Here is a 15,523-nt window from a genome sequence, read left to right on the forward strand (position 1 = left end):
AGTCTGAGGATGCAGTCTGAGGATGCAATCTGAGGACAGGATTGGCCCTTTGGTCTGAGCATTGGTAGAGGTAAAAGGTCTAATGGCTGATCGCACTGCTTTTCTGATCCTTCAGCTTTCAGTCCCTAATATCTGGGTGTTTATTAAGAACAATTAGAATTCATGTTACAGTTAACAGTGCCCACTAGTTCAGCCACTGTGAGAATATACCCACAGCAATAACCCTTCTAAAGATGTAAATACTAGACATCAGGCTCAGCTCCTTGTCCCAGGCAGTCACTTCAATGAGCAATAATCCTGCTAGTGGAAGTCTACCCTTTTCCTGGAAGTTCCGAGGAATTCCATCCCAAGCATAGTTTTAATATATTTCAGTCAAATTTGCCAATCTCTTCCTATGAAACCATTTTCAATTATTAGTCTTAAACTTTCTTTTATGGGTCTAAAATATTTACATATGCTTCTAATACTTTTATGATTTTTCTCATATATTTCTTTCCTTATCCTACTTGAGTATAATTTTGAAAACACAAAGTCTTAACCTAGTATAACCAGTTGTCCTGCTAGTCTGCTTTTTCCCCTCACTGGAAATTATATACTAAATACTAGAGCTAGAAATTAGATACTAGAATCTATATTTATATATTTTGATTCAATTATTCCTAAGATCTATTATTTCACTAGTACAGTACTGTTTCAAATGCTATAACTTTATCCCATTTAAAAATACATGTAGCCAGGCGATGGTGGCGCATGCCTTTAATTCCAGCACTCGGGAGGCAGAGGCAGGCGGATCTCTGTGAGTTCGAGACCAGCCTGGTCTACCGAGCTAGTTCCAGGACAGGCTCCAAAGCCACAGAGAAACCCTGTCTCGAAAAACAAAACAAACAAACAAAAAAATGCATGTGAGTAGTCCGGTGTTGGTAGTGCACACCTTTAATACCAGCACTCAGAAGGTAGATGTAGACAGATGTCCGTGAGTTTAAGACCACCCTGGCTACAGAGATAGTTCCAGAGCAGCCAGGGCTACACAGAAAAAAACTTGTCTTGAAATTAACCAAATAATCAACCAAACAAAGACCTGTGTGACCTTTGAGTGGAAATGATACACATCAACTCACTCATCTTCAAATGCCAGAGAAGCAATAACTTGCTGGTTGTAGTGCCTCACACTCCTCCTATCCCAGTACCTAGAAGGCTAAAGCCATGAGTTTAAGGATAACTGAGTCTTCCAAGCCAGCTTGGGATACCTACCAATATCCTGTCTCAGAAAACTCAAATACAGCCAGCCAAACAAACAATAACAAACCTCCAAGAATGATTTGTTAATGTTAGCCTTAAAATTTGTGTTTTATTAAATAGCCGTGCTTGTTTGAAAGGCTCTGCTTCTTCTCTACTTTGACATAATGGTCATTAAACAACAACAGGAAGGCTAGATGATAGTAGAAAACATTCTGACTTGGGAGAACATCTAGGTTTGAAACCTGACTTTGTTATTTGTTAGCTGTGAGCTGCTGGCACAATGATGAACCTAGTTCAGCCACTGATAAAGATGGAGCAATAATAACATCATGCCTATTTCCCAGGTAAGTGAAAAGGATTAGAAAGGAAAAAATATGTTTACTAACACAGAGACTATCACCATTAGCAGAAGGGCTGAAAAAAAAAGTCAGGTTGCCTTCAGTTCTGGTTTAGGGTCTATTGTGGTATCATTTACATATACATCATCTCATTTGACTCATAGAAGTCTTGAGTCACCAATGATCATATGACTTCTGTGGTATTGAATCAGATAATGATTTAATAAACTATGATGATACAATGGATATTAAATGGTGAACTTAAACAACATTGTTTTTAAAGTAAATTCATTATTAAAACCTTTGCTGCATTCTTAAGTATGAAATCATCTTCAATAATGGTTTGGGGCAGAAATATTTTTAAACTTCTGAACTTTTAACCTTTTAGTATATAGATATAGGAATATGTGGTGCACAATTATTGCCTAGTCTATAAAGCAACCCTTTCTTCAGCATGCAATATATTTGTATTCTAACTTAGCCAGTTTTAATTGAATTAATAGAATTTGATTTCTATTACATTATGCATGACTTTTAATTAGAAAGTAAGAATTTGACTTTCTTCTTAGAGTCAAGTAACAAACTAAAACTGATATTAAACTACCAATTTGTATTTATAACAACTCTAGAGAAAAATATGTAAGACAGTATAACTTACCATTAGCATTAAAACTCTTTGGAGTCTTTCAGCCTTGAATTTGAAGCTGGGAAAGTTTCTTAATCTCTTTCAGTTCCAGCCTCTCATGTGTAAAATAGAAGTAGCATGGGGTGTCCACAAAGAAAACTATTACGAGGGGAATTAATATTAACCAAGCATTAAGTATGGCAAGTATTCACTAAATTATTGTGACTAATGGGGAATGGCAATATTAGAGAATTATTTGGTAAGAAAGAATTTTAAACAAATTAAAGAAATAACAAGGTTTCAAAGAGTAAACTCATGACAAATGTAGTTTTATCCTAAGCAGACAGATGATATTTTTGTTTGTTTGCTTTAATGTGAATATATGTTTGGGTAGAAAGAGAATTTTATTTGAAAATATTTGCTTGGTTTATGGATGTAGCTCAGTGCTAGAGCACTAGTATAATTTCCCATTTGTTTTGATTCCCACAATTAAAAAAGTATTTACAGTGATATTACTATACAGTGCTAGTACTGAGAATAATGAAAAACAAGCTTAAAAACAAAATCTTATTACAAATATTCATATATTCATTGACAGATAAGACTTAATGAATCAGAGTGCAAAGGTTTGGGATGTTAAAAAGTCAAAAAGCAAGATCTTTTGATTTACAAACAAAGACTTTGTATATAGATCCCTTTCAATGTTTTCAGAAACTGTCAGCAGAATTATTTAGGATATTGAATTTCCTGGATATTCTTCAAGCTTTTCCTCCCATATTGAAGCCTTATGTGAGAAGAGGATATAGTTGAAGTTAAGAGGATCTCTTGATTTTAAAAATCTCTGGAGAATTTGGCAGGGCCGAACATTGATGTCTACATTATTGTTTTTGGTGGCCGGTAGATTCATGTTCAGCTTAATTAGGTCTTAGAACTGATGTACATGGAGCTATTGAAATGATCTAACTCCATAACACAAAGCATACTTCCTGGTTTTTGCTTCCTGTGTTTTCTGCTTTGTGTCTCAAAAATTGGCAAATTTCTTAGCCATGTGAATATGCAATTCTTTTCTCAGATAAAGAGAAATACTTTGCTCATGTGGTTTCGAAAGGTTCCCTTTCCTGGTCGTTTCAGAGTGGAAGGCATCCATTCTGAAGGTCAGAGAAGTCATGACACATTATGTGTAAGCTCATCTCTTACTTCACAGTGAGTTCAGAGGAGAATGATGCAGGCAGCAAAGCAAGCCATGGTCATGATCTTCTGTGGCAGAACATTTGGGTTTCCCTACAGGTGGAATCAGTATGAAGTGAGTCATTAGTCATCACATTTTCTGGAAGACTCAGAAGAGAAAAAGTTTAGAGTGAAATTGAATACAGACCTATAATTCACTTCTGTCATTCACAAGGGAGGATGATGTTCTGCATTAAGCTTGTTCACCAAAAAGGCTCACAATAGTCTGGTTCTTAGGCCAAGTGCCAACTAGAAAAGAATAGAAAGAGAACACAGGGTTTTTGAAATCTTTATTGAATCTTACTTATGTTAGGAACAGGTAAAGATGCTTTGTTCAAACATGTCCTTTGTATATGATTAAAAAATTTGATGGAGACAGTGGTGGTAATGAGCAATGTGAAGAGCTAAGTAGGTAAGGAAAGGGAAAGGGACACAGGGAAATTATGAGTGCTATAGATGACTGGGTCAGGAGAAAAGGAGTAGAAATCTTACCTGGGAAACTGAGTACCACTTCACACTGATCCGCATAAAGGCAAAAGATAATTTAACTCACCATGGATTTGATGGATGAAGATTCCCATTCAACAGATTCCCCAGTTGGAGATGGTTCAAAGAGCAAGAACCTGACTGATAGAAAAGACCCTGCAAATGCTATTGTGTTTGTTAATAGGAAACCATCTGTAAATTCAAATTTTCAACAGTGGTCATATTTAAATACAAAAATCTACTTCTTTGAAGGCTAAAAAGTTCTTTGAATTGAGTGTTGACTCAATGTTCAAGGCTCCCACATTAGAAATGCAGATGTGTTGGGAGAAACAATTCAGGGATATGTTAACTTGATTTTTAGTTAATTGTTTTGGATCAAAACTTGTTTTCACATCTGAAGAACTAACACCGCAAAAAGGATGTAACATATTAGGAATTTGAAATTAAGGGTTTTTCCTATTTTCCTATAAACATTTCTGAAGATTGCTTTCCAGGTAGGTCAGTGGGGCAGGGTGCCTAGATTCAGGTACCTTCAGTCAATGCCTGTTGGAGGACAATGGTGAGAGCTTGTATTTGAAGATTTCTAGACTCTTCCATCTTTTCTATGATAATATGATTGCTACTGTAACATTCCTGGGTTTCATAGTCTGGAGAGAAATCGCCAGCCTGGGAAATCTCCCAAACTGTGAGGATGAAGAGGAATGAATATGGATGCTAGAGAGAAGGCTTTCCATTCCTTTGTTATCTAACTAGAAAGTTTGACAACTTCCCCATTTGCAATTATATATAGAATATCTGGAAATTCTTCATATTCTTTACAGAGTCACTCGTAGGAGGATACAAAATCCATTTGGGATAGAAATTGGGTTAAAAAACCAAAATAAAATAAGAAAGCTTTCCCCTTCCACAGTCTCCTCTCCTTGTCCCTATTCATCTCAGAAACAGCTGTTTAGTTGAGGGTCCCTTGAGTTTGTGCTTGGGCTCCTTCCTGTGTCTCAGTCCAAGTTGCCAGGTTAACAAGTCTATAAGCCAGACTTTGGTCTCCTACCCAGTCTTTGCTGGCACACCAGTCAGTGTGGACAGTGTTGGGTGGGAAGCTTTCTTGACTATTTTATGGCTGATGGTTGCTTACTGCACGTAGGTTCAAAACTCCAAACTCAAAAGCCTTCTAGACATACCATTCCTGAGATTAGCTCTTGTGAGTAGTAGTTAGGGAGCCACCCTTGGTCTTTGAGACATCACCCTCCATTCAAGTAAAGAGGGTTCCAGTAAATGGATTTGACCAAGTGGGATGCAGTTCCAAATTTACACAGCTCTCAGAACCTCAGCCCACAGCTTCTCATTTTCTCTCTTACATCCTCCCTCATTTCTCATTAACCAAGGGTTCAGCTTTCTACGTTTTTCCCAATATTTCTCACCAAAGGCCAGATCTCTCAGTATTCGGAATGCTTCCCTGATTTCCACAGGCAAACCTCTTCTAAATAAAGATGACCATTGGCCACAAAATTATCTGCAGAAATGAGCCTGTTTAGGCTTGAAAGTTTTAGCCCTTGGATCACTACTGGGCAGGCCTAGATAGGCTTTTGATGGCACACAGAAAGACAAGGTCTCTGGAGTTTACCCATCAATAATCTCAAACTCTCTACCGAGTTTTTCACTATAGTGAGTAGAATCAACCTCGACTCATGTGATTTTGAGGTGTTGGGCCCAGAGTAACTTCTGAGGGTACCCAGGCTCAGTGAAGGAGACTGGCACAAGCCCAGTGAACTGACACACTTCAAGGCTTGCTTATTTATCCTGTTTGTGGTTTCCTCCTTTAGCAGATCTTGAAGTCAACAAAACTCCCCACACGGTGGCTCTCTTGACTAATGTTGGGCATTGAGCAGTGAATTTTAAACAAGTAGTCTTGGAGATTTTAAAATATTTTTCCAGATTGAACTCATTTCAGAATTCAAGTGGGAGGCAAAAGTGAGGATTTTAATGCAGTTCACCTTTGACTTGCAGAGAGGTAGAAGTCAGGAAAAGACAATGTAGGCAATAGCTCTGGGCAAGTTTGTTAAGAAAGGCTGCTCTGCTGGATTATCCTTCTTATTCACTGCAGGCTCTTTGTGTAAGGGTTAGGGAAGGCAGCCACCAAGCATGTAATATAGGCACTCCTGCAGACAGATGTAACACAATACAGAGAGAAATGAAACGTCTCCCACATAGAAGTAGTTTGTTGAAAGTAGGCTATCTAAGGCTAGATGGAAACTAAGAGAAAACAGGCAGCTTTGGATCATTCATAGCCAGGAAATAAAAAGGAAAAAGTTTGATTCATGGAGGAAGAAATAAATCTCAGAAAGTGGAAATAGCATTAAAGATGAGTGATTCATTTTTCCCCTATGCCTTTGAAAAAGTATACAGAATGGCGTATTTAAACACGAATCCCAAATCACACTAACAGGAAACACTCCTACTTAATTGTAATTTCCTCTAATTTTTGTGTGTATAAGATCCAAATAGTTAAAATGCACACTAATGGTTATTGATGCCTCTATTCCTTTTGAAAAGAAAGACACTCAAGATCTTTGTGGACCAGAAAGTTGCTAATCTGGAATTACTCAGGGGCTCAGAAAGTTCCTGGTGGATGTGGTCTTTCCTTATTGCTTTCTTCTTCCCATTTAATTTTTTAGTTAAAAATATTAACTATTCCCAGGTAAGTGTTCCTGGTAGCAATCTTCACCAAGAAAACTTGGGCTAGGAGTCCTCCTGCCTTCCCAGTCTATATTTCCCTAAACAGAATTCAACTTGTGAGAGAAGTGTAGGGCACGCATTTCTCACTCTCACATTTTTAAAATTTCAGTTCTTGCAGAAAACACAACACCATGGTTTCGTTTTTTAAAATCAGTAAGAACCACAAAGGTTGTGAAAGTGTGCAAACAAGGAAGGTTGAAATCCAAATACAAGGACTAACTATGAAGAAAAAGCTCGGCACAGAAATCTAAGGCAGGGATTAAGAAGGTTCTGAGCATTGGGATATTTGTGGACACAGGATAAAAAGGGAGATGGATCTGAACAGCAGGGCGGTTTAGACAATGAATTGCCACAGTAAGAACACCAGTGTCAAACCTTCAGATTTAGAGACTGTGGTGAAAATTAAGCCAGTGGCAATTTTCAGTGCTTGTAGCATCTGCGCCCAACAGTTCAGCACCCAGAGCCTGGACAGCGCCACAGGCTTTGCTCCCAAGGCTGCCTTCCCTTCTCATCAATCTACTCAGAGACAGACTGTCAACACAGCCAGACTCATTAGATAGTTACTGAAAATCCTCTAAGACTTCCCTTTCAAACGCAAAACGACTTCCACATTTAATTGCCTATCTGAAAAAGCACAAGCAAGAAATTAAAGAGATCGAAATTAAATTTATTAATGGGAGAGCTTGATGGTATTTAATTCTAAGGATCAGAGTTGTCCTCGATGGGGCTTGAGTAAAAAGTATAAAGAAGAGACACAATAAAAACATGACTTCCCCATCCCATAAATTCCACGAATTCTTCACTTGTCTTTGAGAAATGGGTGAAATCGAAAACCATCAAAATAATTGAAATTCTTAAAAATTGGATTGTGCGAGTGAAAGGTGTTTATGAGAAGCTGATGACTCCGGATCTTATCATCCTGGAGGACAGCACAGAATAGTTAATATGTTCCTTGAGGGACTAGGATGCTGACGTCTTTTACTGATACCGGATCATTACGTGACTGAGAAAAAAAAAGGAAGTCATATCATGAATAAAAATCGGAGCACTACAGTGCAACCAAAATATTCTGTACTTGAAGGCAACTGCAGACAGATGTTGACAAAGAGGTGTCTCTTGAAACCATATACGGGTAGTTTTTTTTATTAACTGCATATATAAATACGAGCAGAAGGCCAGCCACCTCTGTCAGCATCAGCAGAAGCCCCATCTTCAGACGCAGCCTGAGACCTCGGAACAGAGAAGGTGCCTCTGACTCTTGCAAGCTGCCGGATCATCTCCCACAGAGGCTGGCAGCCTGGGCTAGCCCTCTCCTTTCCTATCCTCCCTTCTTCCTTGACTTTCCTTCTTTTTCTTACCCACTAGCTTCTTTCCCCAGGCGGACTTAAGGCCATTCTGCTCCCCCTCCCTTTGGCTGCTCGCCTACTCTGTCTTCTACATCTCTCTTCTCGCCCACTTCCTTCAGTGTCACGCTCCTTCCTAATTCTGTGCGTCTACAAAGTTTTGAGCGGAATTTTTGCCTCGGCAAACAAGTCCCCCCCAGCTCCTCCAGCTAATTCCCGCGGCTTCTCTCCAGACACCAGTGCCAGACAGTGAGTGATGCCTCTCGGGTTGTGATTCCAGCCCGGAAACTCAAAGGAGCCCTTTGCCCTCCGTCCTACTTGGCAGCCAACACTCTCCTTGCAGCGGTAAGAGTCAAATAGTAGGGGGGAGGGGGGCTTTTTACCATACCATACTAACCGATTCAATTTACTATAGGCTCTCTCCCGCGTGCAGGCAGCAATATCAGTGTATGAGTTAGCCTTCTTTAGTTCAAGGTCTGGCTAGTTACTGGGTACACACACATAGCTATTTTTTTCGAATTATACCAAGGGAGAAGTGGTCAGACGCACCAGCGTGGCTAAGTGGCGTTGAACACAAGGAGCCGCAGCTTCTCTGGCTCCCCCAGCTCCCAGGAGTTTTTTGAGGTTAGAAGGTGGAAAACCAGGGGCAATCTCACTTACTGCGTGCCCTTTTTTCCCTCCTGCTTTGTAGAATGACCATGTGTAGCGGAGTGAGGCTGGCCTTGCTGGTCTACGGGATAATAATGCATAGCAGCGTCTCCTGCTCACCTGCCGCCGCTGGACTCCGTTTTCCTGGAATCAGGTAGGTGCTAGCATAGGCTGAGCTAGATTTTCCTTTCGGCAGACACCACTTCCCGGTCGCCTCCCTACAGTTCTGGATCGCACGCGGCTAAGCATAGCTTCCTGCGCAGACAGGGCATTTCTATAGCCTTTGGTAGGGTACCAGGTCCCTAGCTAAGCGGGGGTGGGGGGTGGGGGGGCTGGGCTGGTCAAGGAAGCTCTCGTATAGCCAGCCTCACTCCCTCCTCACCAGTGGAGCCCAAAAACCCACATAAAGGGAGTGAGTTTCCGACCCTTGTAGAAACCTTCCCTCCTCCAATTTGTCTAAAGGAGGGGTCAAAGTGCCTCTCTCCGCTTGGCTCCTTTTACCTTTTCTTAGGATGAGTTGGAGAACTTCCGCTCCCAGAGCAAAGCCCGGGGCTGAGATTGAAGCTCGCTCCACTTTGCTTTGTTACTGCCCAGTCTGGACTATTGGGGCGGGGTCTCTCGCTCCTCCGCCCTTCCTGTTGTCTCATTCGAATTCTTTTCTACTGGAACAGCTTTCTTTCAAATGAGTCCTTTTCAACTAGAGTTTGAGCCCTAAACGTCTTAGGGGTGGGGGTCTTGGTCAGCCAAGGTTAAGGAAAAGCTACTTGAGAGACGGAAACCCAAGAAGGAGACAGCCAGGGAGGGGGAAGAAAAGGATGCAAAGGAGAGAAAAAACAGCAGGCTAGAGGGGTTGGGAGGGCAACCTAGCCCACTTGGGGATGCAGAAAACCTGATTTTTGTCTTGGCATCTGCTTCTAATTGTGCGGCGCTGCCCGGGTTCCCTACTTCATCCCCAGAGCCCACTACTTGTATGCGGGACAGTGGAAATGCGTGGGCATGCCTTACATGGATGCGGGGTGGCACTCAGGACAGTCAGGAGCACGCGGCGACGAGCTGATTCTTGTAGCCGCGCCCAAGAACCTCTGCCTTTGCGGGGCATCTGCCCATTGATGTACTGGCAGACAGGAATCCTCTCTCTTCTTTATGAGGACGCCTGCATGTGGGCGCCCAGTGGATGGCTAGAAAGATCCTAGTTCAGGGTCTGGGGGCATACCGGGAGGTGGGAGCTTGGATGTGCGCGGTGCGGAGGATCTCACCCGACTCTGGTCTCTCCAGGGAGGGCGAAAAGGCAATAGAGCGACCCAAGTACGACGGGACTCTGCCTGGGCAATGTTACTTGTCCCTATTATATTCCGCGTATCTCCAAGGGCCAAAAGCCACTCGGCTTTGCATTTTTTTTTTTTTTGTTCTCCTCTGCCTGTCCTCTGTCGGACATGAAGGTGATATGTGAGGAGCCTGAGATCCCTGGATACCTACGGAATGTCAGTCCCCAGTCGACCCCTTCCCTTGCGCTCTGGAGTTGAGATGGAATCCAGCCTCTGCTCTGTTGCTAATAGATCAGCAGAAACTCTTTGTTTAATTGACTCGAAAGCCCTCGTCCTTTCACTTCGGTCTATTCTCAAAGTTCCGTGTGCCTAGCACTTTTCCTGGGTGATAGGCACTGGAGCACTCCGCCACGCCACAGAATGAGCCAAACTAGCTAAGTTTAGGGGCATCTATTATTCATGTTCCTAGCAGATTCTCTCCAGCCCAAAATAGAAGCCGGAGGTTCTCTGTGACCTACATCCGCGCAGGGAAGGGCTCCCCTGGGTTGGACGGCTTGGATGGGGGTGGCTGCTGCCAGAGGTGGCCTCCTGAATCCTACCTACCCACTCACCCTTCTTCCATTCTGCTCTGGGTCTAACTGCCTTGGCTCATATCATCTCTTAGGATCTTTCTGGTGCGTTCTAAATGCTACTTGGTGGGGAGAGGGCTGGCCTTTCACTAGGCCAGGTATTGGGGTCTACACGGTTGTTCAGTTCTCTTGGGATCATTGATCCGCTTGAAGAGACATGAGCGTGAAGTAGGAACTGCTGCTGCGGTGTAGTTCCCTTACCTCGTCCCTAGGACTGTTCTAGAAGAAAGGACAATTCTTCGTGGGAGGCCATAACGAAGAAAGAAAATAAATTCTTGGGACCTGGCAGAACTGGGAGAGGTACTTTTGACTCTCCTTCTGACTATCCCACAGGCCAGAAGATGAGGCTTACGACCAGGACGGGAACCCGCTGCAGGACTTCTACGACTGGGACCCCCCGGGCGTAGGGAGCCCCGCCTCCGCGCTGCGTGACGCCTATGCCCTCTACTACCCTGCGGACAGGAGGTAGAAACCCGCCAGACTTCCGCCTGACCTGACGGGGGCGGGGGGAGGGAGGAGAGGACGGAGGGAACCCGATAGTTGCTCTAAAACTAGGGCCTTCCTATGAAAGTCTAAGTCTCCCTTCTATCTGGGTGAATCCAGAAAATTAGCAGACAGATCCCTGTGAACCTGATGCCGCATCACGGACTGAAAACTGCGGCATGAGAGGTGTCCGTGAGTGTGCAACTCCGTAGGTGGGGCGCTCTCAGGTCACCCCAGGGGCCAGGACTAAATCTTATCTTAGATTTATCCCCGGGAACTTCCCAAAGTAACTTCAGGTCGGGTGTCTCTAGTAGTTGCCCGGTTATCCTCCTCGAAAGCCCAGCAAGTGGGGACCTTGGTTGTCACTTTTAAAACCGAGGCAGTGAGTGACCCAGGTCTCATATTTTGTCTCCCCGTTAGAGATGTCGCCCACGAGATCCTTAACGAAGCCTACCGCAAAGTTTTGGACCAGTTGTCCGCCAGGAAGTACCTGCAGTCGGTCGTGGCCAGGGGCGTGGGGTAAGAGTTTGTGACCGAGTTAATCCGCGGGTGAGGAGCGCGCCAGGCTGGGTGACAATACTGAGAGCGCGTAGGGAGGGCGGGGCATATCTTGTACGTTTCTGCGCTCCAGAGCGCCTGTGCGCGGGAGGGTGTGTCTGCGTCCTGGCGTGTAGGTGGAAACTACCAGCCTCGGGCGGAGATCTAGAAGTTGGGCTTTTAAACTTAAGAGCCAGAGACCCCGTGAGAGAGAAAGAGGGTAGGAAAATTGGGGTTTGGATCCTTGTTGAATGAGAACAAGTTAAATCAAATGGCCCCCTTACCAGTCGTTCAAAACCCTCGAGGTTCGTGAAAGCGCTTGCCATAATTTGGCATCACGTTTACTATGAAGGCAAACCTAAGGCACAAAGTCCCCAGTTTAGATACTTGAAAGAAACCGTTTTTGCTCCGGCCAGACAAACCAAGAGCTAAGGTCTTGCATGTGTCAGCAGAAGGCAACATTTAAATCAAGCCCACCGGGAAGCCGATTAGATTTTAACCATGAATAATTCATGCGGTGAAAAATATTGCCTACAGCCTGTCGCTTTATATCACTATCACTTTTTTTTCAACTTAACGTAGGCAAAGAGAGAGGAGTATCCGTGTTTGCCTAGATTTGTGGGATCGATAATTTAGCAGGAGCCAGTGAGGCCTTTAGCAACCGTGGTATGTTCGGTAGTGGAAAGGTACAATTTAGCTAGAAATAGTGATAATGTAATCTTGAGAAGAAACCTTTGGAGAAAAGATTAAAGAGCGAGCACTCTCTGGACGCCTGGGATGCTTCAGAAATATCTGGAAAGATCTGAATGGGTCCCGGTCGTAGAAGTCCTGCAGCGTGTTTCCACAGCTAGGAATCTGTGGGTGGGAAGGAGGGTCCCCCGGGTCTCTGTCACAGTATTCCCGTCAGCTGGGGTGCGGCAGAGTAGGGCTGCGCAGGGAAGTTCAGAATCCCGTAGGCTCCTGCGTGGGGGTAGGGCACACTTGTTTCTTTCGCACACACTCAACCTATCTCCTGCCCCGCCCCCTCTCCTTGCAGCGAGAATCTAGGCGGCGGCGCAGCGGACGACCGGGCACCCCTTACCAAGCGCCACTCGGACGGCATCTTCACCGATAGCTACAGCCGTTACCGAAAACAAATGGCTGTCAAGAAATACTTGGCGGCCGTGCTAGGGAAAAGGTATAAACAGAGGGTTAAAAACAAAGGACGCCGAATAGCGTACTTGTAGCGATGAGTTGCCAGCTACTGTGTGTATAACATGAAAATTCGTTTTCCAAACTGACTGACCAGTCATCGCTCATGTGTTCTTTCCAAACATGTATTTATGTATGAAGTAAAGCCATTAAATGACTATTTTGATAATAATATTGTTTTTCTTTTTACGAAGCACTAGAGAATGCACAGATATACTTTGTGGACCAATTATTGATATATATTATAAATATATATTAAGAATATATATAAGTATAACAGAGAGCAATTCTTAAGCGTGCACAAGGATTGAAAATTCGCCTGAGCTGTTTATGTTTTTATATAAAATGAATAGAAAAAATAGACAATCATCGTTTTGAATATTACTCCTATTTTTGTAAACTGGAATTAAAGGATAGTATTTTTATCCACAACAGGCCTGAAGGTACCAAAAATGGCCGTTTGCTACTGTACAAAAAACAAAGATGCCCTGCTCCAGGGAATTCTGAGGTAATGACTGGGGAAATTGCTGAAGGGCTTCCTTTCCCTGTGAGTCTCTGGGGCAGGCTGCTTGAATCCCAGCCTAACTAACTCAAAGGGGCTTTGTCCCATTGGCTGCGGGCAATTCCAACACTTTGGCTTTCTTTGATTCTCCTTTTATGTGTATTTGTCTCTCCTCAGACTCTCAGCCCAGAAGGAAATTCTAATTAAACAACAGCTCGATCCAAATTGTGCTTCTCCCCAGAATTTACGTCATTCCCTGGGAGAAAAGTTGAGGAATTGTACAGAGGAGACCGGCTTGGAGATAAAGCTCTCTTTTCTGTACTTCCTGATTCTCCAGGGAACCGACTATCCCAAGGTTAGGGCAATTGGAACAAGGTGAAAGAAATAGAGGCGGATTGGAGGAGGCAGAGCGTGGGTGGCAGAGGAAGACTCTGCAGAGGGACTGGTTTGAGAACTGCCCCAGGTCTGAGAATCTGGGGGGCAAGTCCAGCCCCTTTGTAGGTTCCACTGCCTGACAAGTTGGGTGCTGGATCCTGGAATCGAGTGCAAAGTACAATGTGTTTTTCTCCAGTGCTATCCATGCTTCTCATTTGGTGAAATGGCCAGGATCCCCCTCTTTGAATCCTATTCTGTAGAAGCCACCCCTGTTCTTTGTGGTTTTTCTGGAGAACTCTCCTTTCTACCCCTACCCTCCTGCATTGTTTAAGAATCATTTGCCATTTTCACTTAAGTTTGTGAATGCTACTCATTTTGTTGTTGTTTGATGCAAGCAGTGACTGTGAAGTTTAGGAACCCCTGTGTAGCTACCACGAAGTAATTATGCACTAAATATGAACCTTTTGTTTCTTGTTTATTGAGTTTGTAGGTAAAATGTATTTTTCTACATTATGGCTTATTGCTTAGTAAAATTGTTTCATAAAACCAATCTTTGTCATATTAGAATGTGTAGTGTTCCAATACTGCTCAGTTTGACTAACTGATAAATCATTTAAACCCCATCTTCATATGTATGAGTACTATCTTATATCTCTGGTCAAGAGTGGGCTAAGCAGGGTCCCACACCCACTCTTGTATCCTGTCTTGGCTAAAGAAAGCATGTCTGTTTCTTGTCAATTTCTTGAACATATGTGGAGTAATCTTTATAAGCAAAAGAACCTTCACCCAGTAACCAGACCAAGCAACAACAAACCAGCAAGTCTCCAAATTTTAGGTACAAATTTTCAAAAAATAAAAAAAAAAACAAAAATAAAAACAGAAAACAGAAAAAAACCCCCATTAGTTTGTAAAGTTTAAAGTACTTTTCATTTTTCCTGTACAGATTTGGTTAGTATGAAGTCAGGCATCTAAAAAAACAGAACTGTATTTGCATTCCCAGGCGGGTGGATGGATGCTGTCCCGTGATCACATTGCAAACAGAGAAAGCAGGCATTTGATCTCAGCCTGTGTCCGGCTACAGGATCAATCTTTATTTCTGCAGTCTCCTCAGGCAATGTGACCCGGGATGCAGTTTGCAGCTTTAGTGCCTTTCTTTGCCTTTTAAATCGCCACGATTCACAGATGGCTATTTAGTGGCCCTACAATGCTGCAACACATCAGCTTGCGTTTTAGTCTTAATTGTTTCTTTGGTAATGGGCAGACTTTTCTGTATTTGTGTCAGCTGTTAGTGGTGAAACAAGGCTCTAGTGAACCTTTTCTTTATGAAGTCTAACTTAGTGTTCACGTGGCTAGTGGCAAGCATTTTACAGTGATCACCAAATTTAACCTTTTGTATACTTTTTAGAAATGCCAAGAGCCTTATTAATCTGGAGCAGATTTATGATATAGTGATGATATAGGTAGATGTTAGTCTTGAAACTCTTATTTTGTGTGCATCTGATTATAAAAACATATTAACCAAGCATTATTACACACATAATATCTATAATTAGGTCTTTGATAACTGTTATATAAAGCGTGTAAAATTTGTATGAATAAATTTTTGTAAACAATTCACTTTGGTCTAATGTTTGGAGAAAAAACATATTCAGGAAATAGTCATTTTTAAATCTTTTAAAGTACTATATTTCTTTAACAGCCATAAGATTTTTTTCATGTCTGGAATATTTATCAGCCTAAACATTCATGCATTTCATAAATTGTACTCTAACATCTGTTTGATGAGGTACTGGACTCAACAAAGAAACTTTAAAGTAGCTGATCAGATGGAGAAGCCTAAGAAAACACTAAGCCCATGAATAGATAGAGATGCTTGAACATTTGTAAGCTACATAGATTAGT

At 42.6% G+C, this 15,523-nt stretch overlaps 1 protein-coding gene across 1 annotated transcript; it reads left to right on the top strand.

Annotated features, from left to right (window-relative positions):
- The first annotated feature begins 7,661 nt into the window (after positions 1-7,661).
- Positions 7,662-15,238, top strand: Adcyap1 (adenylate cyclase activating polypeptide 1). The gene is made up of 5 exons (XM_075956297.1): positions 7,662-8,336; positions 8,683-8,793; positions 10,867-10,998; positions 11,437-11,535; positions 12,590-15,238. The coding sequence occupies exons 2-5, from the start codon at positions 8,684-8,686 to the stop codon at positions 12,777-12,779; spliced, it is 531 nt and encodes a 176-aa protein (XP_075812412.1). The 5' UTR covers positions 7,662-8,336; position 8,683; the 3' UTR covers positions 12,780-15,238.
- The last annotated feature ends 285 nt before the right edge of the window (positions 15,239-15,523 follow it).

This window comes from Microtus pennsylvanicus, chromosome 22 (genome assembly GCF_037038515.1).
Source record: "Microtus pennsylvanicus isolate mMicPen1 chromosome 22, mMicPen1.hap1, whole genome shotgun sequence".
In the NCBI taxonomy this organism is placed as follows: domain Eukaryota; kingdom Metazoa; phylum Chordata; class Mammalia; order Rodentia; family Cricetidae; genus Microtus; species Microtus pennsylvanicus.

Coding starts and splice junctions, on each gene's coding strand:
- Adcyap1 (XM_075956297.1), top strand. CDS start 8,684: ATGACCATGTGTAGCGGAGTGAGGCTGGCCTTGCTGGTCTACGGGATA. Junction 10,999..11,436: donor TACTACCCTGCGGACAGGAG/GTAGAAACCCGC, acceptor TCTCCCCGTTAG/AGATGTCGCCCACGAGATCC. Junction 11,536..12,589: donor GTCGTGGCCAGGGGCGTGGG/GTAAGAGTTTGT, acceptor CTCTCCTTGCAG/CGAGAATCTAGGCGGCGGCG.